The sequence below is a fragment of the Haliotis rufescens genome, unplaced genomic scaffold (genome assembly GCF_023055435.1).
Source record: "Haliotis rufescens isolate VD_foot unplaced genomic scaffold, xgHalRufe1.0.p SCAF_55, whole genome shotgun sequence".
NCBI classification, from domain to species: Eukaryota; Metazoa; Mollusca; class Gastropoda; order Lepetellida; family Haliotidae; genus Haliotis; species Haliotis rufescens.
In genome coordinates this window covers 603540-627684 of record NW_025964279.1, presented here as the reverse complement: position 1 = coordinate 627684, position 24145 = coordinate 603540, and the positions used below count along the sequence as shown (strand labels likewise).

General features: G+C 43.5%; 1 protein-coding gene across 1 annotated transcript in view; it reads right to left on the bottom strand.

The window, feature by feature from the left end:
* Nucleotides 1-836: 836 nt before the first annotated feature.
* Nucleotides 837-24145, bottom strand: part of LOC124144977 (ATP-dependent DNA/RNA helicase DHX36-like) — a 76987-nt gene continuing 53678 nt past the window's right edge. The window contains exons 14-27 of the mRNA XM_046514600.2: nucleotides 20772-20859; nucleotides 18790-18910; nucleotides 17144-17287; nucleotides 16283-16400; nucleotides 15883-15981; nucleotides 15372-15545; nucleotides 13772-13858; nucleotides 13436-13513; nucleotides 9505-9604; nucleotides 7562-7658; nucleotides 6027-6150; nucleotides 5347-5421; nucleotides 3638-3715; nucleotides 837-2453 (exon numbers count right to left, since the gene is read on the bottom strand). Of these exons, the coding sequence (XP_046370556.2) occupies nucleotides 2244-2453; nucleotides 3638-3715; nucleotides 5347-5421; nucleotides 6027-6150; nucleotides 7562-7658; nucleotides 9505-9604; nucleotides 13436-13513; nucleotides 13772-13858; nucleotides 15372-15545; nucleotides 15883-15981; nucleotides 16283-16400; nucleotides 17144-17287; nucleotides 18790-18910; nucleotides 20772-20859 (1593 nt within the window). The 3' untranslated portion in view covers nucleotides 837-2243. The remainder of the gene's footprint in view (nucleotides 2454-3637; nucleotides 3716-5346; nucleotides 5422-6026; nucleotides 6151-7561; nucleotides 7659-9504; nucleotides 9605-13435; nucleotides 13514-13771; nucleotides 13859-15371; nucleotides 15546-15882; nucleotides 15982-16282; nucleotides 16401-17143; nucleotides 17288-18789; nucleotides 18911-20771; nucleotides 20860-24145) is intronic.

The window sequence follows — 24145 nt, the reverse complement described above, 5'->3', positions numbered from 1 at the left end:
GGTCTCAGAAGTTTACCACTTTAGTGAAACCCACGAGCACGGGCATGGTGATGACAAACCTAGAAACATAATCGGGGCGAACCAGGATTTGAACCCACAATCATAGGTTTCTGGCGACGCCTTGGACGACTGGGCCACCCGTGCCCCCATCCTAGAATGAAGACCTTGAGCTTCACAAACTGAAACAAGCGTCACCAACGTTTATGTCTGTTCCTTCTGTGATGCTGAGAGTCTGTAGAATGTGCTGGCAGTTCCCCTAATCATCCTAGCATGAAGACCTTGAGCTCCACAAACTGAAACAAGCGTCACCAACGTTTATGTCTGTTCCTTCTGTGATGCTGAGAGTCTGTAGAATGTGCTGGCAGTTCCCCTAATCATCCTAGCATGAAGACCTTGAGCTCCACAAACTGAAACAAGCGTCACCAACGTTTATGTCTGTTCCTTCTGTGATGCTGAGAGTCTGTAGAATGTGCTGGCAGTTCCCCTAATCATCCTAGCATGAAGACCTTGAGCTCCACAAACTGAAACAAGCGTCACCAACGTTTATGTCTGTTCCTTCTGTGATGCTGAGAGTCTGTAGAATGTGCTGGCAGTTCCCCTAATCATCCTAGCATGAAGACCTTGAGCTCCACAAACTGAAACAAGCGTCACCAACGTTTATATCTGTTCCTTCTGTGATGCTGAGAGTCTGTAGAATGTGCTGGCAGTTCCCCTAATCATCCTAGCATGAAGACCTTGAGCTCCACAAACTGAAACAAGCGTCACCAACGTTTATGTCTGTTCCTTCTGTGATGCTGAGAGTCTGTAGAATGTGCTGGCAGTTCCCCTAATCATCCTAGAATGAAGACCTTGAGCTCCACAAACTGAAACAAGCGTCACCAACGTTTATGTCTGTTCCTTCTGTGATGCTGAGAGTCTGTAGAATGTGCTGGCAGTTCCCCTAATCATCCTAGCATGAAGACCTTGAGCTCCACAAACTGAAACAAGCGTCACCAACGTTTATGTCTGTTCCTTCTGTGATGCTGAGAGTCTGTAGAATGTGCTGGCAGTGCCCCTAATCATCCTAGCATGAAGACCTTGAGCTCCACAAACTGAAACAAGCGTCACCAACGTTTATGTCTGTTCCTTCTGTGATGCTGAGAGTCTGTAGAATGTGCTGGCAGTGCCCCTAATCATCCTAGCATGAAGACCTTGAGCTCCACAAACTGAAACAAGCGTCACCAACGTTTATGTCTGTTCCTTCTGTGATGCTGAGAGTCTGTAGAATGTGCTGGCAGTTCCCCTAATCATCCTAGCATGAAGATCTTGAGCTCCACAAACTGAAACAAGCGTCACCAACGTTTATATCTGTTCCTTCTGTGATGCTGAGAGTCTGTAGAATGTGCTGGCAGTTCCCCTAATCATCCTAGCATGAAGACCTTGAGCTCCACAAACTGAAACAAGCGTCACCAACGTTTATGTCTGTTCCTTCTGTGATGCTGAGAGTCTGTAGAATGTGCTGGCAGTTCCCCTAATCATCCTAGCATGAAGATCTTGAGCTCCACAAACTGAAACAAGCGTCACCAACGTTTATATCTGTTCCTTCTGTGATGCTGAGAGTCTGTAGAATGTGCTGGCAGTTCCCCTAATCATCCTAGCATGAAGACCTTGAGCTCCACAAACTGAAACAAGCGTCACCAACGTTTATGTCTGTTCCTTCTGTGATGCTGAGAGTCTGTAGAATGTGCTGGCAGTTCCCCTAATCATCCTAGCATGAAGACCTTGAGCTCCACAAACTGAAACAAGCGTCACCAACGTTTATGTCTGTTCCTTCTGTGATGCTGAGAGTCTGTAGAATGTGCTGGCAGTTCCCCTAATCATCCTAGCATGAAGACCTTGAGCTCCACAAACTGAAACAAGCGTCACCAACGTTTATGTCTGTTCCTTCTGTGATGCTGAGAGTCTGTAGAATGTGCTGGCAGTTCCCCTAATCATCCTAGCATGAAGATCTTGAGCTCCACAAACTGAAACAAGCGTCACCAACGTTTATGTCTGTTCCTTCTGTGATGCTGAGAGTCTGTAGAATGTGCTGGCAGTTCCCCTAATCATCCTAGCATGAAGACCTTGAGCTCCACAAACTGAAACAAGCGTCACCAACGTTTATGTCTGTACCTTCTGTGATGCTGAGAGTCTGTAGAATGTGCTGGCAGTTCCCCTAATCATCCTAGCATGAAGACCTTGAGCTCCACAAACTGAAACAAGCGTCACCAACGTTTATGTCTGTTCCTTCTGTGATGCTGAGAGTCTGTAGAATGTGCTGGCAGTGCCCCGGACTGGAACTGATCTTCATCTGTAGTGATGAGGTCTGATATGGCCCGCATGAGAGCCCCCTCCTTCTCCGCCTCACTCCAGCTGGTGGGTCCTGGGTGGGTGATCTTGTGCTCCAGTAACTTGTCCAACTCACGGCGCAGGTCCTGCAAGGAAATGTGAGCTCATCATGAGGGCAGGAAAAACAGTTGTGACAGTTGTCTGTCAAAACTTGAGATAACCTTTTATCATCCAAAACTGGCTCCCACAGGAGATATCGCTTGGATGAGATCAAGCGATATCTACACTGATAAATAAAATCTCACCCTCGTGTCTTTTGATATCAAATATATCAACACTCATTCATAAAAGTGGCAAAAATCCTCGGCAAGCCTGGGAATTTTTCCACTTTTATCAACTCGTGTTGATATATTTGATATCAAAAGACACTCAGGTGAGATTCTCTATATTCAAAGATAAATCTGTTAAAACCTTCTTGAACTTTACTTTTTGTGTGCGTGTCATTATGCAAGCCTGCATGTGTATGTGCTTAACACCGCACTCAGCAATACTCCAACAAAACGACGGTGGCCTGTAGATAATCTAGTCTGGACCCGACAATCCAGTGACAGATATCATTAGCAACAATCCACTCAGTTGGAATACATTGACATTCAATCAACTGAGTCACTGCACCTGATCCTGTTCGTTGCCTTTCTCAACCAGCATAGGTTGTTGGAAACCAATTCTAACACAGAATCACGGCAGTGATTCCACACAGAACTTACCTTGACTAGTTGTGCTGTGGTGAATCTGTTAAAACCTTTATCATGAACCATACTTTGTGTGTGTGTGTGTGTGTGTGTGTGTGTGTGTGTGTGTGTGTCTTCAAGCATACCTGCATGTGTATGTGATTAACGCTGCACTCAGCAATGTTCAAGCTACATGACAGCGGCCTGTAGATAATCTAGTCTGGACCTGACAATCCAGTGATTGATATCATGAGCATCGATCCACTCCATTGGAGCACGTGGACACACAATCAACTAAGTCACTGCACTCGATCCTGTTCGTCGCTTATTACAGTGAGTGAGTGAGTGAGTATGGTTTTACGCCACTTTTAGCAATATTCCAGCAATATCACGACGTGGGACACCAGAAATGGGCTTCACACATTGTACCCATGTCGGGAATCGAACCCGGGTCTTCGGCGTGACAAGCTAACGCTTTAACCACTAGGCTACCCGACCGCCCCTGCTTATTACAACCAGCATAGGTTGCTGGGAACACAGAATCTCCACTGGGCTATGAAAGATCATGGCAGTGATTCCCCACCGTGGAGAATACATACCTTGACTAGTTGTGCTGTGGTGGGTGAGGCTTTGAAGACGATCCAGTCATCTACAGACACAGTGTCCTGGTCCCCATCCTCATCAACAAAACAACAGACAGTTAGACATCTTCCACATGTGGGCAATCTCACCAATATTGGACCTTCTACTCAGACTCTATCAATTCCTCTGTGTTTCTTCAAAGGAGGGAAGGTTTTTCAGATCTTCACGCAGAGAGGTATCAAAGTGGAATAAAGACCCGACTTTAATGAGATTGTTATATGGGCTATCTGTTTATTGTTTGACACCACACTCAGCAATATTCCAGCTATATGACGGCATGTTTATATTTCAGTCTGGACCAGACAATCCAGTGATTAATATCATGAGCATCGATCCACGCAATTGGGATACAATGACATGCATCAACAGAGTCAAGAGCCTGACCACCCGATCCAGTTAGTCGCCTCTTACGACAAGCATAGTCGTCTTTTACAGCAAACATGGGTTGCTGAAGACCTATTCTACCCCGGATCTTCACAAGGGTTAACTATCCAAATGCAACAGAGGTACAACTAATGAGAAATCAGTAATCCCCTGGGGTACTGGGACTTATTTGGGCCAGAATCTACATTGTGGGAGATCGAATCACAACAAAAACAACATTCTTCATCTTGGAAGATGACAAAGGGTGAGGTAGGATAAAGGCTCTTTCTGCCCCACAAGATCTGCATAATTTAGAAGCTGAGCAATACATTTGAGAATTTATGAAAGTAATTACAGATATGTTTAGATGAATGAGCACGAATCACTGTTCATTTCGGAAATTCTGATGATGCTAAATACCAAGACAAAGATAAAAAGTATCAAAAAGACAGATTTGAGTTTGTTTGTTGTTTAATGTCGCACTCTGCAATATTCCAGCAATATGACGACGGTTTGTAAATAATCGAGTCCGGATCAGACAGTGATTTGAGCATCGATCCATGCAATTGGGACAAGATAACATCCCAAAAGTCGCCTCTTATGACAAGCATAGTCACCTTTTATGGCAAGCATGGGTTGCTGAAGACCTATTCCTACCCGATGTTCACGGGTCGGCAGATTTGAGAGGTTTTGTAAAGACTTTACTAATACTTGAACATGAGCAAATCTTTGACGCCAGCTGATTTTTATAGGAGATGTTGCTATAAACAATACAAACTTCATCTTGGGTCAAGGACTCGCTCATACTGAAATTTCCATTTGAAGTTTGAAAAATCTGCCCTTTTCACTCATTTGAGGCATACTACTCAAAGTTTGCTAAGGATCACCACTTTAAAAGTGAGTGAGTGAGTTTGGTTTTACGCCGCTATTTTACGCCAATATTCCAGCAATATCACAGCAGGGGAGACAAGAAATGGGCTTCACACATTGTACCCATGTCGGGATTTGAACCCAGGTCTTCAGCCTGACGAGCGAACGCTTTAACCACGAGGCTACCCGACCGCCCCACCACTTTAAAAAGAAATACGTCAAATTGTGTGCATCTGTAGAAACAGCCAAAGACAATACTGCATGAAGACATGTTTAATCAGCAAAAGTCTGTTGCCATGAAATTTTATTTGAAACTGACAGCGTAGTTATAGTGATTGACAGCACGCGAGTAGATTTGCAGTTATTCATTGCAGTATTGTCAAAGGATTACTATCATGATGGCACTAATTGAAAAGTCATGGAGAAATCTAACCTTCCCATAACCAATGTCTCCTCCGAAGAACAGCAGTGGATATGGCGACACCATCGTGCAGTCGTGGACGTACACCTACAACAAACAACATACCAGGAATACACCCAACACTTGATTCATACGACAGGCTTCCAGAAGTTATATTTCACGATTTCACGATTTCACATATATTAGAGCATCATAGGGGGTGAGTGAGTTGGGTTTAACGCTGCTTTTAACATTATTCCAGTTATATCACGGCGTGTCAGCTTAATGTGGGAGGAAAGCACGGGTATGGTTCTGACAAATCCACAATCATAGGTTTCTGGCGTGCCCAAGGGACGCAACTCTGCACAGCAAATCGCGGCGCCTTAGACGACTGGGCCACCCGTGCCCCCTATAAGTGCAATAATCTTGGATGTGACGTTAAACCCAATTTCACCTCACATAGCCAACGGGACCACTACCATCAATTATAGCAAAAACGGACAGCTATATATTCCAGCTATATGATGGCGGTCTGTATATAATCGAGTCTGGTCCAGACAATCCAGTGATTGATGTCATGAGCACGTAATTGGGATACTATGACATGCATCAACTGAGCCTCTTACGACAAGCATAGCCGCCTTTTATGGCAAGCATGGGTTGCTGAAGACCTGTTCTACCCCGGATCTTCACGGGTCCCACTGCAAAAGTACCTTTGTCGTCTTTAACTTGTGGTAGAACACCATCCACTTGGACTCAAAGAAATTCTCTCTGGAGTTGACAGACTTAGGATGTACATCGGCTTTGCCTTCATGTCGAGTGTAGAGTGACACCATTCTGAAAATAACGAAGAGTGGGTTAGTGTTAGCACCCCTATTAACGGTATTCCAGTCATATCACGTCATGTCAGCTTAATGTGGGAGGAAAGCCCCAAGTGATGCAGGTCTCAGACGTTTACCACTTTGGTGAAACCCACGAGCACGGGTATGGAGCTGACAAACCTAGAAACATAATCGGGGTGAACCGGGATTCGAACTCACAATCATAGGTTTCTGGCGTGCCCAAGGGACACAACTCTGCACAGCGAATCGCAGTGCCTTAGATGACTGTGCCACCCGTGCCCCTATAAATGACAAAGAACTTGAACCTGTCCCTCAAGTACTGCATGAATGAGTTATAAAAAGTCTCGTATATATATTGTCCAAAGAGCATTTTAATCATTATTTCTCATGCATAAAGACCATTCCATGAAGCATCATGGACATCAAAGGACAATGTAAGATAAGAGCTGTATCAGCCCGGGGATTTGCATAATTACAGAAACGAGAGGTTTTTCAAATGATGAAAATTATCAGATGTGTTTATTGTTCATTTGTCCGACTCAAAAACTGCATGTTGCGACTTACATCAACAAAAGATGAACAGGAAAGGCAAGACTGTGTCCAATCTGCCTATTTTGATGTTTTCAGGAAGCGTGATTTTGATGTTTTCAGGAAGCGTGTTTTTGAACATGAGCAAGTCATTAGGATGTGGACAAAAGCAGTGAAACATAATATCATGGTAAATAATTCCTGCTGGGTCTTGGCCCATAGTATGACTTTCTCCATTTTCTCTCATTTTAGCCATTCTTGTGTACTTGGACATGCCAGAGGTATGATCATTTTTGCAGCATTATTAAAAGTTTTCCACATCAGTGGGATTAATATGACTACCTCACTTTCACCAGATAAATTTACAGTTGCCTGAAAATGAAATGTCTGGTTTCGGGTTGATTTCTTCTTCATTCATCATTAACTGTTCCCGGATATCTTGATTTGATTTTTCAATATTTTCATTGTGTTGAAGTCGTCCTGATAAGCCAAATTCAGGAGTTTCCCCCAAATTATAACATATAAGCCTAGTTCACTGAAGTTGAGTGAGTGCTATTTGTAGATGAGTGACCTCCATTGTGATGTTTTCTAAACAGCCACTAAACTAATGCAGCTGTTTGTTTTTTGATTGTGGGATTAGCTACAAACTCTCTCCATCTTAGTGAGTTAGTATGGTTTTACGCCGCTTTTAGCAATATCACAGCGGGGGACACCAGAAATGGGCTTCACACATTGTACCCATGTCGGGAATCGAACCTGGGTCTTCAGCGTGACAAGCGAACGCTTTAACCACTAGGCTACCCGACCACCCCTTACTGAAGTTGAGGGTTCCTCGGTGGATTTGCTGAGTTAAACATGGTGATGATCATGTCACTTACTTGTACGGCGGTGCCCCTGGTCTCGGACATTTAGCCACTTTGGCTACATTGGGATAAAGTCCTGCACAGAGCACTGCCTTCACCAGCCCGTAGTTATCTGCACAAAGGAGAGAGTGAGTTGGTTTTAACGCTGCTTTGAATAGTATTTCAGTTACCGTATTCGACGTAATAAGCGCCCCACTTTAATAAGTGCCCACGATGATATTATTAATATATTGGCTAGTGAACGATCCCAATAAGCACCCCTTCCGATTGATCAATGTACAAAAGATGTATTTATGCACTCTTAATTATGATTAAATTCTGGAAAAATACATCAATCGGATATAAACATTTCAGGCTGTCAGCATAAACCACGAAATTTATCTTTCAACTCTGATTTTTTCACCAAAATAATATTTTAATAAGAGCCCCCTTTTTCTAATTTTGAGAGAGCCCTGGGCGCTTATTACGTCGAATACGGTATATCACAATAATTAAAATTTCGTTGTGTTCATTGAAATTCCTGCATTCTGATTAGCTGAATTGGTCACCTGTTATTGCATTCATTTCCCAATGAATGTAAAAAATTAAGCCACGTCCACCGAGGCGGACTACTTTTATTACTGCGGAATGTCGGGGAATCCCAAGATTACAGCCGAGGGAATTCCCTCTCTGTTCACATGTATCATGCACAGGACATTTTGACATATTCATTGTCCATATAATCCTTTTGAGACTGAAGGCCGAAAAGGAATGAAACAGCAAATAAATACAAGTCAGTCCTTAAGTGTTGAACAGTAAGTGAGTGAGTATGGTTTTACGCCGCTTATAGCAATATTCCAGCAATATCACGGCGGGGGACACCAGAAATGGGCTTCACACATTGTACCCATTGTACCGGGTCTTCGGCGTAAGGAGCAAACGCTTTAACCACTAGGCTACCCGACCGCCCTCTGCATCACAAGAACGATGAACAAAGGATGATATGAAACACAAAGGAATAAGATATTTGTTTAGCCAGAAAATCCAAAAAGAACTTTTAAGTTCCAGGAAAGAAATGATTTTAAAGATTTTGCAAGACATCTGTATCAGAAACATCTTTATTTGTCTTTAAGAAATATAAACCTAACTATAACAGTTGCGTAAACAAATTAATATGGATCTTATCAATGTAGCTGTCCTTAATGTCTACAAGAAATACAAAATGCATAGAAATACACTACTACTCAAATATACTTACATCTCTACTGGAATAATGCTGGGTGCAGTGTTACACACAAACAAACAACATGTTTATGATGGTATAGTTCTGAAAACTTTTGTGGATTTACTGTGGGATGTTTGCAGAATTACTGTTGAAAATTTGCAGAATGGGCCGACTTTGCAGAATTACTGTATTTGTGCTGCTGTGGTAAAACAATCACAAAAATTTCACAATAAGAAGAGGTAAATACTTGTGAGCAGTAGTGTATTTAATTATTTTCTTTATTAAACCCCAACTATCATGGCTAAGGTCTTGTTCAACGAGAGAACAGAAAACAATCTTATCCTGATATAAACTTTACAGGCTTAAAGACTTTTCTGACAGCAGTGACTTTCTATTAAAGGCTTGTCGTAAGAGGAGACTAACGAGATCAGGTGATCAGGCTTGCTGACTTGGTTGATGCATGTCATCATAACCCAGTTGCGTAGATTGATGCTCATGACGTCCATCACTGGAGTGTGGTCAAGACTTGATTATTACAGACCGCTGTCATATATAGCTGGAATATTGCAGAGTGCAGCGTTGAACAACAAACAAACAAACAAAACAAACAATACTTCACTGCAACTTACTCTGCCTACAGCAACAGGGAAACCTCTCTCTACTCATGGTCTTTATCAGCACAATATGAAAAACTGTTACACTATTTTTCACAAATATATTCAGAAGGTACCCAGGTCTTAGAAATTTGACTTACTAGAATTGACGTTGGCCGCCAGGTCTTTCGGATTCTTGTTTTTGATGAACCCCAGCTCCAGTAACAGCTGGGCCAACTGGCCCTTCATGTCCTTCAACAGCTGTAACAGCAAGCTGTACGATTACACACTATATTGTCTGTCAACAGCTGTAACAGCAAGCTGTACGATTACACACTATATTGTCTGTCAACAGCTGTAACAGCAAGCTGTATGATTACACACTATATTATCTGTCAACAGCTGTAATAGCAAGCTGTATGATTACACACTATATTGTCTGTCAACAGCTGTAATAGCAAGCTGTACAATACACACCTTATTGTCTGTCAACAGCTGTAATAGTAAGCTGTACAATACACACTATATTGTCTGTCAACAGCTGTAATAGTAAGCTGTACAATACACACTATATTGTCTGTCAACAGCTGTAATGGCAAGCTGTACGATAACACACTATATTGTCTGTCAACTGCTGTAATAGTAAGCTGTACAATACACACTATATTGTCTGTCAACAGCTGTAATAGTAAGCTGTACAATACACACTATATTGTCTGTCAACTGCTGTAATAGTAAGCTGTACAATACACACTATATTGTCTGTCAACAGCTGTAATAGTAAGCTGTACAATACACACTATATTGTCTGTCAACAGCTGTAATAGTAAGCTGTACAATAAACACTATATTGTCTGTCAACAGCTGTAATAGCAAGCTGTACAATACACATTATATTGTCTGTCAACTGCTGTAATAGTAAGCTGTACAATACACACCTTATTGTCTGTCAACAGCTGTAATAGTAAGCTGTACAATACACACCACATTGTCTGTCAACAGCTGTAATAGTAAGCTGTACAATACACACCTTATTGTCTGTCAACAGCTGTAATGGCAAGCTGTACGATAACACACTATATTGTCTGTCAACAGCTGTAATAGCAAGCTGTACAATACACACTATATTGTCTGTCAACTGCTGTAATAGTAAGCTGTACAATACACACTACATTGTCTGTCAACAGCTGTAACAGCAAGCTGTACAATACACACTATATTGTCTGTCAACAGCTGTAATGGCAAGCTGTACGATAACACACTATATTGTCTGTCAACAGCTGTAACAGCAAGCTGTACGATAACACACTATTTTGTCTGTCAACAGCTGTAATAACAAGCTGTACGATTACACACTATACTGTCTGTCAACAGTTGTAATGGCAAGCTGTACGATTACACACCACATTGTCTGTCAACGGCTGTAATAGTAAGCTGTACAATACACACTATATTGTCTGTCAACTGCTGTAATAGTAAGCTGTACAATACACACCGTATTGTCTGTCAGCAGCTGTAATAGTAAGCTGTACAATACACACTATATTGTCTGTCAACTGCTGTAATAGCAAGCTGTACAATACACACTTTATTGTCTGTCAACAGCTGTAATAGTAAGCTGTACAATACACACTATATTGTCTGTCAACTGCTGTAATAGCAAGCTGTACAATACACACCTTATTGTCTGTCAACAGCTGTAATAGTAAGCTGTACAATACACACTATATTGTCTGTCAACAGCTGTAATAGTAAGCTGTACAATACACACTATATTGTCTGTCAACAGCTGTAACAGCAAGCTGTACAATACACACTATATTGTCTGTCAACAGCTGTAATGGCAAGCTGTATGATAACACACTCTATTGTCTGTCAACAGCTGTAACAGCAAGCTGTACGATAACACACTATTTTGTCTGTCAACAGCTGTAATAACAAGCTGTATGATTAAACACTATACTGTCTGTCAACAGTTGTAATGGCAAGCTGTACGATTACACTCTATATTGTCTGTCAACAGCTGTAATAGTAAGCTGTACAATACACACCTTATTGTCTGTCAACAGCTGTAATAGTAAGCTGTACAATACACACTATATTGTCTGTCAACAGCTGTAATAGTAAGCTGTACAATACACACTATATTGTCTGTCAACTGCTGTAATAGTAAGCTGTACAATACAGACTTTATTGTCTGTCAACAGCTGTAATAGTAAGCTGTACAATACACACCACATTGTCTGTCAACAGCTGTAATAGTAAGCTGTACAATACATACTATACTGTCTGTCAACAGCTGTAATAGTAAGCTGTACAATACATACTATATTGTCTGTCAACAGCTGTAATAGTAAGCTGTACAATACACACTATATTGTCTGTCAACAGCTGTAATAGTAAGCTGTACAATACATACTATACTGTCTGTCAACTGCTGTAATAGCAAGCTGTACAACACACACTATATTGTCTGTCAACAGCTGTAATAGTAAGATGTACAATACACACCTTATTGTCTGTCAACAGCTGTAATGGCAAGCTGTACAATACACACCTTATTGTCTGTCAAGAGCTGTAATGGCAAGCTGTACAATACACACCTTATTGTCTGTCAACAGCTGTAATAGTAAGCTGTACAATACACACTATATTGTCTGTCAACTGCTGTAATAGCAAGCTGTACAATACACACTTTATTGTCTGTCAACAGCTGTAATAGTAAGCTGTACAATACACACCTTATTGTCTGTCAACAGCTGTAATAGCAAGCTGTACAATACACACTATATTGTCTGTCAACAGCTGTAATAGTAAGCTGTACAATACACACCACATTGTCTGTCAACAGCTGTAATAGCAAGCTGTACAATAAACACCTTATTGTCTGTCAACAGCTGTAATAGCAAGCTCTACAATACACACCTTATTGTCTGTCAACAGCTGTAAAGGCAAACTGTACGATTACACACTATATTGTCTGTCAACAGCTGTAATAGCAAGCTGTACAATACACACCTTATTGTCTGTCAACAGCTGTAAAGGCAAACTGTACGATTACACACTACATTGAATATATCAGTCTGCAAAGTTTGGTCCCAGGCCATGTTGACAGAAGCCCATCTTCCAGAGGCAAGGGAGCCAACTGGCTATATAAGTCCAGTTTCAAACCTATAGGATGGAATTTCTGCGCTCGAACCTAGTGCCACCAGTGACTATTATGAGTTATGTCCCATCTATGTCCCTTCTATTGACCAATCAGGTTCCATCTCCAATGTCACTTGTATTTGCTTCAAACAAAATGGCTGAGCCCAGTCAGGACGATCTGATCGATAATCAAGATCTATATTGTGATAAAACGGGTCTTACACTGTTAAGTGCATCAAATCACTTCAGCACCTTGATTAATAATATGAAAATATTACATATGTTTTGCAAATCCTGCAAAAACTGAAATTTGCACATTTGAAGCCATGTTGTTTAAAAACTGGATGTCTTCTTCGTTATTCGATTTTGATTGGACTATGCATAGACTCGTTTGTCCAGCCAAAATGTAACTCCGGAATTCCAGCCTTGTTCGGCAAGGGTGGAATCTGGACTTTTATAGTCAGTTAACACCCTTGCCTCAGGAAGATGACGGAAGCCTTCGTCTAGTACAATTTCTATTGGGCAACCAAGGCTAAACTTTTCTGAAATGAATGCATAAAGACAAGTTTGGGGTGTTGTGTACATATGCTATATTGTGCATATGGTGAACTGTAGTGAGTGAGTGAGTGAGTTGGGTTTAACGCCACTTTTAACAGTATTCCAGTCACATCGCGGTGTGTCAGGTTAATGTGGGAGGAAAGCACTAAGTGATGCAGGTCTCAGATGTTTACCACTTTGGTGAAACCCACGAGCACGGGTATGGGGCTGATAAAACCTAGAAACATAATCAGGGTGAACAGGGATTCTAACCCACAATCATAGGTTTCTGGCGTGCCCAAGGGACAGTACTCTGCACAGCGAGTCGCAGCGCCTTAGACGTCTGGGCCCCCCTTGCCCCCTGGTGAACTGTAGCACACAGTGGCAGTGGAGGGAACGTTTACTTACCCGCAATGTGCTCGGAGACAGGAAGTTCTGCCAGCAATAGTCTCGATCGTTTCCTCGGGACTTTGCCCTCTCCCAGCCCTGATAAGGAAAGATAACTTTTAAAAGCAATGATTAGTTTCAGCAATGGGTTCTTTTACCAAATTAACCACTTAAAAAAATTAATAGTCTTGGTTCTCAGGCACCGCCCGCATCATCATAAAGTCTGCTGCATGTTTCATTTTTATTTCCATTTTCAAAAAACAAAAATTAAAAAAGATAACACATAAAAAAAATGTGATTCAACATAGGACGCAGTTACTTCCCTTAACATGTGCACTGCTTTACTGTTGTCCTTACCTCGTACGCCTTGATGAGCATGACGTGGTCACTCTTGGAATCCTCGGACAACGCCTTCCGCGCCCGGTCAGCTTCCTCCTCCTTGCCCTGCGGAATAACCAGGTAATTTACAAACACATTCGGGCAATTATTTATTTGTTTAACGCCACACTCAGAAACATTCATGCTATATGACAGCGGTCTGTAAATAATTGAGTCTGGACCATTGATTGACAAAATGAGCATCGATCCACGCATTTGGGATACGATGACATGCATTAACCAAGTCAGCGAGCCAGACCACCTGATTCTGTTAGTCTCCTCTTACCACAAGCATAGTCGCCTTTTACAGGCAATTGTTTATGTGAGTGAGTGAGTGATGACGTCACGGATCATCACATTGCTGCTTGTCAACCAGACTGACAAGTCATGTGTAATAAAGCTCCAGCTATCTTCTGTCATCCCTTGCTTGTTCACTATTCAGCGTTTATTTATGATTTATATCATTCTCACAGAGCTTCATCTCTCTGTCAAATAACAGCAGTAAATTCATAAAGAGGTAATGCAGGATAAGTTAAAAAATTGTATGCATTAAGTGAGTGAGTGAAGTTTTTACGCTGCTTTTATCAATATTCCAGCAATATCATGGTGGGGGACACCAGAAATGGGCTTCACACATTGTACCCATGTCGGGAATCGAACCCGCGTCTTCGGCGTGACGAGGGAACGCTTCAACCAGTAGGCTACCCGACCGCCCCGTATAAATAAAGAAATATATTCTTTGGACACTTGTCTGCAAGAAAAGGGCCCATTCTATTTGTTCCTACTATGAGTGAGTGAGTATGGTTTTATGCCGCTTTTAGCAATATTCCAGCAATATCACGGCGGGGGACACCAGAAATTGGCTTCACACATTGTACCCATGTCGGGAATCGAACCCAGGTCTTCGGCGTGACGAGCGAACTTTAACAACTAGACTACCCGACTGCCCCTGTTCCTACTACGCAAAGCATATGAAATGTTTTCAGTAAAACAAGGGATTATTTTTTCAGAACACCCTACCACCCCCATCCATCCAGTGAAACTCAAATGTTTGCTCCATTGGAAGGGAACTAATTGAAACAAAACAACATCTCCACTTATTCCACTTATAGTGGTGGCATGTGGTCCTGTGCACAGCGCACAGATCACAAATCAGGTGAAAATAAGCAACGTTGGTCTCGGAGAGTAGTTGGATGGGTGACCACGTTCAGCAGCTTGACTCCTGAGAGTTTCAAGGGCTTAGGTCCTGCCCCACAATGAAGCATATGTACCACATGTGGTGTCTCCTTAAGCAAGTGACTTTGTTCGCAATGTGCCTCTGTTCACCCAGCAGTGAGTGGGTACCCGGCAGGATGAGATGGTAATGTGGCTGTTAACCTAGCGCCTCACAGGCGGCTTGGGTTGTATACTCCCCAGGGAGCTGAGAATGAAAATCAGGTGCATATTGATCCATTGACCAGGGTAATAATAGTGTAGCGCTATGAGCATCCACTTGGTGAATGGAATCTGGCGCATTATAAATGCACTTATTGTTGTTGATGGTTATTCCCAAGTCATACACTACAATGCTGAGTCTTACCAGAGGTATAAAGAAGGCGTCCTTGAAGCTGAGGCTGGCAGCAACAGTGAGGATGGGGTCCAGACAGCAGAACATGGCGCCGAACAGGATCATCTTCCCCGTGTGAGGGTCGACCGGCATACGCGCCAGATGATAGCCGAGAGGAAGCAGGTTCTCATCCTTGTCCAAGGCATTCTGAGACACATATATAAATTATAGTGGCCATAAAATCACAATCACCAGCTTACGATCCTATTGACTATGTCTGTCTTAGAAGGGATTCTTCCTCAGAAACATGTCTACATTAGAGTAAAAAGATCCCTACTGTGATAGTAATGTCACACGTCTCCATGAAAACAAAAGGACTTCATAAAAATAACATTTCGCATCATAATTATTTAACTGCATCATTTCAAATGTCAATGGTCAAGGGGGGATAATTTGAAAAATTAGCCGACTGAATTATCTCCCCTTGACTATCACTGAACAACTGTCCCCAATCTTGATTTTCACATGACGGTCAGCGCCTCACCAAATTCTGCAGCGTGATGATGGCCCTGTGTAGCGCCTCCATAGATGGCTGTTGGATAGCCTTAGCTATGAACGGTTCAATCTTCCCCAACTTTAACAGCTGAAAACACCAAGACCACAATTCCAGAACTATCATGATGACGAATAATGCATTACAACAGTACAGTCTGTTGTTCTTGCTGAATGAAACCAATAAATTCTTCAATTATTAAAAGAGAATACTATGGTTACAATTCATAACAAGAAAATAATTAATTTGATTTTTCAAAATTAACATAGTAAAAAAGACGAGAGAAAATCTTTTCACAAAAAAATCATCAAATAATTTTTTTTCTTAATTAGTGTTGCTCCTACATTTCATTTACTTTTATGGGATATAAAATTGCAAGAGTATGTCTGACCTTGATGTGCAGGCAAAGTTCCTCAAGTCGAGTCCGCAGAATCTCTGGGGGGAGGTAATCATCGACCTCCGTCCACTTCAGACCCGTATACAGATGGTAGCACACACCGGGCTGAACTCTGGAACAGACCATTCCAAAAGACTATTTTCAAATTTTGTAATGAAATAGAAGGATGTTGATTGAAAAAGGAAAATGTCTTTATGCCATTTACTGGGGCGTTAGGTTGGTTGGATGGACGGACAGATGGATGGATGAATGGATGGTTACTTGGGGGGTTGGTTCGTTGGGTAGTCGGGTGATTAGTTGGCTGCGTGCGTGTATTGATGGATGGATGGATGGATGGATGAATGGATGGATGAATGGATGAATGGATGGTTACTTGGGGAGTTGGTTTGTTGGGTAGTTGGGTGATTAGTTGGCTGTGTGCGTGTATGGATGGATGGCTGAATGGCTGGATGGCTGGATGGATGAATGGAGTGATGGAAGGATGGATGGATGGTTACTTGGAGGGTTGGTTCGTTGGGTAGTCGGGTGATTAGTTGGCTGCGTGCGTGTATGGATGGATGGCTGAATGGATGGATGGATGGATGGATGGATGGATGGATGAATGGATGAATGGCTGGCTGGCTGGCTTAATAGATGGATGGCTGGATGGATGGGGTTAACACCTTTTTAACAGTATTTAAGTTACACAGTGGGAGGGAGTCTGAAGTAATGCAGCTCGTATATGTTTACTACCTTGATGAAATCCATGAAAATGTGTATTGTGCTCACAAACCAAGAAACATAATTAAGACAAATCTGAGAATCAAACCCACAATCAAAAGTCTCTGAATTTGACCAAAGACTCCAGACACCCACCTGCCCGCTCGGCCACGCCTCTGTTTCGAGTTGGCCTTGGAGACCCACTTGGCCTCCAGGGTGCTGAGGTTGTTCTCTGGCTGAAAGTCCTTCACCTTGATCTTGCCGCAGTCGATAACGTACACGACGTCGTCGATAGTAATGCTGAAACACACAACGTCAGAGTCAGAGTACAACAAGTATTTGTCACAAAGTGACGAAATGTCCCCCGCTTGTATATACACCATAGTACCAAATATGAAGACAATTCAGCAATTAGTTCTTGAGATATCGCGGCAACACCGTTTTCCAACTCCAAAAGCAGATTTGCCTGCCTTGACCTTTAAAATGGGGTCAAGGTCACCAAAACCGACTGGTGTCTGCAGAGTCTGTATATACACCATAGTTCCAAATATGAAAACAATCCAGTGTTTAGTTCTTGAGATATCGCGGCAACACCGTTTTCCAACGCCAAAAGCAGATTTGCCTGCTGTGACCTTGAAAATGGGGTCAAGGTCACCAAAACCGACTGGTGTCTTCGGTGTCTGTATATACACCATAGTTCCAAATATGAAGACAATCCAGTGTTTAGTTCTTGAGATATCGTGGCAACACTGTTTTCCAACTCCAAAAGCAGATTTTCGAAAATGAGGTCAAGGTCACCAAAACCGACTGGTGTCTACGGAGTCTGTATATACACCATAGTTCCAAATATGAAGACAATCCAGTGTTTAGTTCTTGAGATATCGTGGCAACAAACAGGTGGGACGTACGTACGGACGGTCGTGAATACTATATCCCCCGCTTCGCGCTTTCGCGCGGCGGGGGACAATGACACCAATCAGCCAAGTCACCAAGACAGATTACCCAATCCAATTTAGTCATCTGTTAAAAGAAGCAGTAACTGAAGCAGCCATTGGAAAGGCCATAACTCTATGGTTACTGACACTAAATAGATCAGACACAAATTGTTTTTTTGGAATTTATAACAGATTGCAATTTTAATTCCAAACTATTAAAAGATATATTTATTGTTAGGTATTTAAATTTCTTTATGTGGGGACTAGTCAGGAAAATTCAAAGTTGTTTCAAGGCACGTTATCGATCTTCAAGGAATAATCTGTATTTAAGGATTATCGATCTTCAAGGAATAATCTGTATTTAAGGATTATCGATCTTCAAGGAATATTCTGTATTTAAGGATTATCGATCTTCAAGGAATAATCTTTATTTAAGGATTATCGATCTTCAAGGAATAATCTGTTTTTAAGGATTATCGATCTTTAAGGAATAATCTGTATTTAAGGATTATCGATCTTTAAGGAATAATCTGTATTTAAGGATTATCGATCTTCAAGGAATAATCTGTATTTAAGGATTATTCATGACAGACCTCAAACTTCAAGGTTTTGGGTCTTACTTATTACTTATTACTTACTTATTGGGGCAGATAAAGTGAGAAAACTGAATAGACAGCTAGGAAAAGAAAATCAACTTGTTCACTGTCACAGACTTTTTAAGTGCTATGTGGGTTGGACAACTGTTTTAAGATCGAAAACGTGTGGCACACAGACACAATTCAAAGTCCTATCATGTTTCCTAATCATTAAAAAAATTCTGTTCATTTCCATTACATCTACAAAATTCTAACAATGAAATCAACAAACCTTGTTTCAGCAATATTGGTTGCTATGACAACCTTCCTGACTCCAGGTGCCGGCCTATCAAACACCTCCCTCTGATTGACGGTTGGCATGAGTGAGTGAAGTGGGATGATGCGAAACTTATCTGAAACAAGTGACACGGTGAAATCACACATGGCCAGAAGTGAACCACGACCTTCGACATATGCTTTATCAACTGAGCTACCCGCCTGGTTGGGGTTGTAGTCGAAACAGCCTCATGTCAGAACGGCCTCCAAAAAGTCAAAATGGCCTCAAAAAAGTCAAAATGGCCACAAAGGCGGACGCTCTACCACTAGACCACGGAGGCGGTCCAGTGCGCATGTAAAGGCAAGTAGGTTAGGGTAAGTATGGTTTAACGCCGCTTTTGGCAATAATCCAGCAATATCACGGCGGGGGACACCAGAAATGGGCTTCACACATTGTACCCATGTCGGGAATCGAACCCAGGTTGTCGGCGAGACGAGCGAATGCTTTAACCACTAGGCTACCCGACCGTCCCCACTAGTTTGTGAAATTTGATGCACGGTAAAGCAGCGCGTATGTTAAGGTAAGTAACTGCGTGTTATATTGGATCATATTTGTTTTTAGTATTATGATTCTTTTATATTTTGGGGGGAAAATGGAAATGAAAACAAAATGTGCGGCAGATTTTATGATGAGAACCAAGACTATTTTTTTTCAGCCTAAACAACAAAAGCAGAGATGACCAAAAATGAAAAACACCTGTTCTTCTGCACCAGCTGACAAAAACATTTGGCTGTGTCATAGTATAAAGTAATTTCTCATTTTATGTTTTCTATGTTTGAAATAGCTCATTTGTACAATATCAATAAATAATGTCCCTTACTTAAAAAATGTATTTTTTAGAGTAAAAATATCATTTATACTTATCCTGACTCATACTTATTGCTTATCTCTCTCTCTCTTCCGAATAGGTAGTGGAAAAGTCCTGTGCTGTTCCCAAAGAACAGAGAAAACAGCTCACCCAAACGCACCCTCACTCTGCGCATGCGCACCGGAACCATGTGACCAAGCCCATTAACTCATCATTCTCTCTTTTTCGCGCCATCTTGGCATTAATAGGATTACTTTTACCTTTGTGCCCCAAATGACATTTACCATATTTGTAAAATACATGGGCATGATGGGAAATGGACTGAATCAGGACAAATTGGAGCCTCCAACCCACAACTTTGAATACCAAATATTGTGCCACCTTCGTGAGTGAGTTGGGTTTAACGCCGCTTTTAACAGTATTCCAGTTATATCACGGTGTGTCAGCTTAATGTGGGAGGAAAGCCCGAAGTGATGCAGGTCACCGACGATTACCACTTCGGTGAAACCCATGAGCACGGTTGGTGCTGACAAACCTAGAAACATAATTTGGGCGAACCGGGATTCAAACCCACAATCATAGGTTTCTGGCGTGCCCAAGGGATGCAACTCTGCACAGCGAATCGCGGCACCTCAGACGACTAGGCCACCTGTGCCCCCTTGTGCCACTTTTGACAACCTTGTGTAGGCCTATTGTGCAAATGAACACATGTCTGCCACCTATGGTTGGACAGGGCACACAATATTGCATGAAAAATGGATAGGAACACAAACAATATGGATAAGATGACATGTATCAACCAAGTCCGCGAGTCTGACCACCCGATGCCATTGGTCGCCTCTTACGACAAGCAGCGTCGCCTTTTGCGGCAAGCATGGGTTACTGAAGACCTATTCTACCCTGGATCTTCACAGGTCGGCTTCTCAAATACCAGATTCATTAGTTGTTGTTTGGTGTATGGACCCCCAATAACCATGACTGGGATCCACACAAAGCATGACTGTGGTTCCCTTGGCCTCAGAAATAGAAAGATACAGGAAAATCCCTGGCTTCAGCCATCTCAATTACTACTCTGCTTGTGTCCAGTCCCTCTGGTAGTGGTTTTTGACAGTAGGGGGAGGCAACTCACCTGAGGTGAACATCCTGTCTGCCTGCATCATCTTGTGGATTTTGCTGATCTCCTCCCAGCCAGGGACAAACACCAGGATCGCTCCCTCCTACAACATACAGGTAGACATGAACATAACCACTGTTGTCCCCCCAGCCAGGGACAAACACCAGGATCGCTCCCTCCTACAACATACAGGTAGACATGAACATAACCACTGTTGTCCCCCCAGCCAGGGACAAACACCAGGATCGCCTCCTACAACATACAGGTAGACATGAACATAACCACTGTTGTCCCCCCAGCCAGGGACAAACACCAGGATCGCTCCCTCCTACAACATACAGGTAGACATGAACATAACCACTGTTGTCCCCCCCACCCCCCCCCTAGCCAGGGACAAACACCAGGATCGCCTCCTACAACATACAGGTAGACATGAATATAACCTCTGTTGTCCCCCCAGCCAGGGACAAACACCAGGATCGCTCCCTCCTACAACATACAGGTAGACATGAACATAACCACTGTTGTCCCCCCAGCCAGGGACTAACACCAGGAACGCCTCCTACAACATACAGGTAGACATGAACATAACCACTGTTGTCCCCCCAGCCAGGGACTAACACCAGGATCACTCCCTCCTACAACATACAGGTAGACATGAACATAACCACTGTTGTCCCCCCAGCCAGAGACAAACACCAGGATCACTCCCTCCTACAACATACAGGTAGACATGAACATAGCCAGTGTTGTCCCCCCAGCCAGGGACAAACACCAGGATCACTCCCTCCTACAACATACAGGTAGACATGAACATAACCACTGTTGTCCCCCCAGCCAGAGACAAACACCAGGATCACTCCCTCCTACAACATACAGGTAGACATGAACATAACCACTGTTGTCCCCCCCCCAGCCAGGGACAAACACCAGGATCACTCCCTCCTACAACATACAGGTAGACATGAACATAACCAGTGTTGTCCCCCCAGCCAGGGACTAACACCAGGATCGCTCCCTCCTACAACATACAGGTAGACATGAACATAACCAGTGTTGTCCCCCCAGCCAGGGACAAACACCAGGATCGCTCCCTCCTACAACATACAGGTAGACATGAATATAACCACTGTTGTCCCCCCAGCCAGGGACTAACACCAGGATCGCCTCCTACAAGATACAGGTAGACATGAACATAACCACTGTTGTCCCCCCAGCCAGGGACAAACACCAGGATCGCTTCCTCCTACAACATACAGGTAGACATGAACATAACCACTGTTGTCCCCCCCCCCCAGCCAGGGACAAACACCAGGATCCCTCCCTCCTACAACATACAGGTAGACATGAATATAACCACTGTTGTCCCCCCCAGCCAGGGACAAACACCAGGATCGCTTCCTCCTACAACATACAGGTAGACATGAACATAACCACTGTTGTCCCCCCCCCCCCAGCCAGGGACAAACACCAGGATCCCTCCCTCCTACAACATACAGGTAGACATGAATATAACCACTGTTGTCCCCCCCAGCCAGGGACAAACACCAGGATCGCTTCCTCCTACAACATACAGGTAGACATGAACATAACCACTGTTGTCCCCCCCCCTCAGCCAGGGACAAACACCAGGATCCCTCCCTCCTACAACATACAGGTAGACATGAATATAACCACTGTTGTCCCCCCAGCCAGGGACAAACACCAGGATCGCTCCCTCCTACAACATACAGGTAGACATGAACATAACCACTGTTGTCCCCCCAGCCAGGGACAAACACCAGGATCGCTCCCTCCTACAACATACAGGTAGACATGAACATAACCACTGTTGTCCCCCCAGCCAGGGACTAACACCAGGAACGCTCCCTCCTACAACATACAGGTAGACATGAACATAACCACTGTTGTCCCCCCAGCCAGGGACTAACACCAGGAACGCTCCCTCCTACAACATACAGGTAGACATGAACATAACCACTGTTGTCCCCCCAGCCAGGGACTAACACCAGGATCGCTCCCTCCTACAACATACAGGTAGACATGAACATAACCACTGTTGTCCCCCCAGCCAGGGACTAACACCAGGATCGCCTCCTACAAGATACAGGTAGACATGAACATAACCACTGTTGTCCCCCCAGCCAGGGACAAACACCAGGAACGCTCCCTCCTACAACATACAGGTAGACATGAACATAACCACTGTTGTCCCCCCAGCCAGGGACTAACACCAGGATCGCTCCCTCTTACAACATACAGGTAGACATGTACATAACCACTGTTGTCACCCAAGCCAGGGACAAACACCAGGATCACTCCCTCCTACAACATACAGGTAGACATGAACATAACCACTGTTGTCCCCCCCCCCCAGCCAGGGACAAACACCAGGATCCCTCCCTCCTACAACATACAGGTAGACATGAATATAACCACTGTTGTCCCCCCCAGCCAGGGACAAACACCAGGATCGCTTCCTCCTACAACATACAGGTAGACATGAACATAACCACTGTTGTCCCCCCCCCCCCCAGCCAGGGACAAACACCAGGATCCCTCCCTCCTACAACATACAGGTAGACATGAATATAACCACTGTTGTCCCCCCCAGCCAGGGACAAACACCAGGATCGCTCCCTCCTACAACATACAGGTAGACATGAACATAACCACTGTTGTCCCCCCAGCCAGGGACTAACACCAGGATCGCTCCCTCCTACAACATACAGGTAGACATGAACATAACCACTGTTGTCCCCCCCACCCCCCCCCTAGCCAGGGACAAACACCAGGATCGCCTCCTACAACATACAGGTAGACATGAATATAACCTCTGTTGTCCCCCCAGCCAGGGACAAACACCAGGATCGCTCCCTCCTACAACATACAGGTAGACATGAACATAACCACTGTTGTCCCCCCAGCCAGGGACAAACACCAGGATCGCTTCCTCCTACAACATACAGGTAGACATGAACATAACCACTGTTGTCCCCCCAGCCAGGGACAAACACCAGGATCGCTTCCTCCTACAACATACAGGTAGACATGAACATAACCACTGTTGTCCCCCCCCCCCCAGCCAGGGACTAACACCAGGATCGCCTCCTACAAGATACAGGTAGACATGAACATAACCACTGTTGTCCCCCCAGCCAGGGACAAACACCAGGAACGCTCCCTCCTACAACATACAGGTAGACATGAACATAACCACTGTTGTCCCCCCAGCCAGGGACAAACACCAGGAACGCTCCCTCCTACAACATACAGGTAGACATGAACATAACCACTGTTGTCCCCCCAGCCAGGGACTAACACCAGGATCGCTCCCTCTTACAACATACAGGTAGACATGTACATAACCACTGTTGTCACCCAAGCCA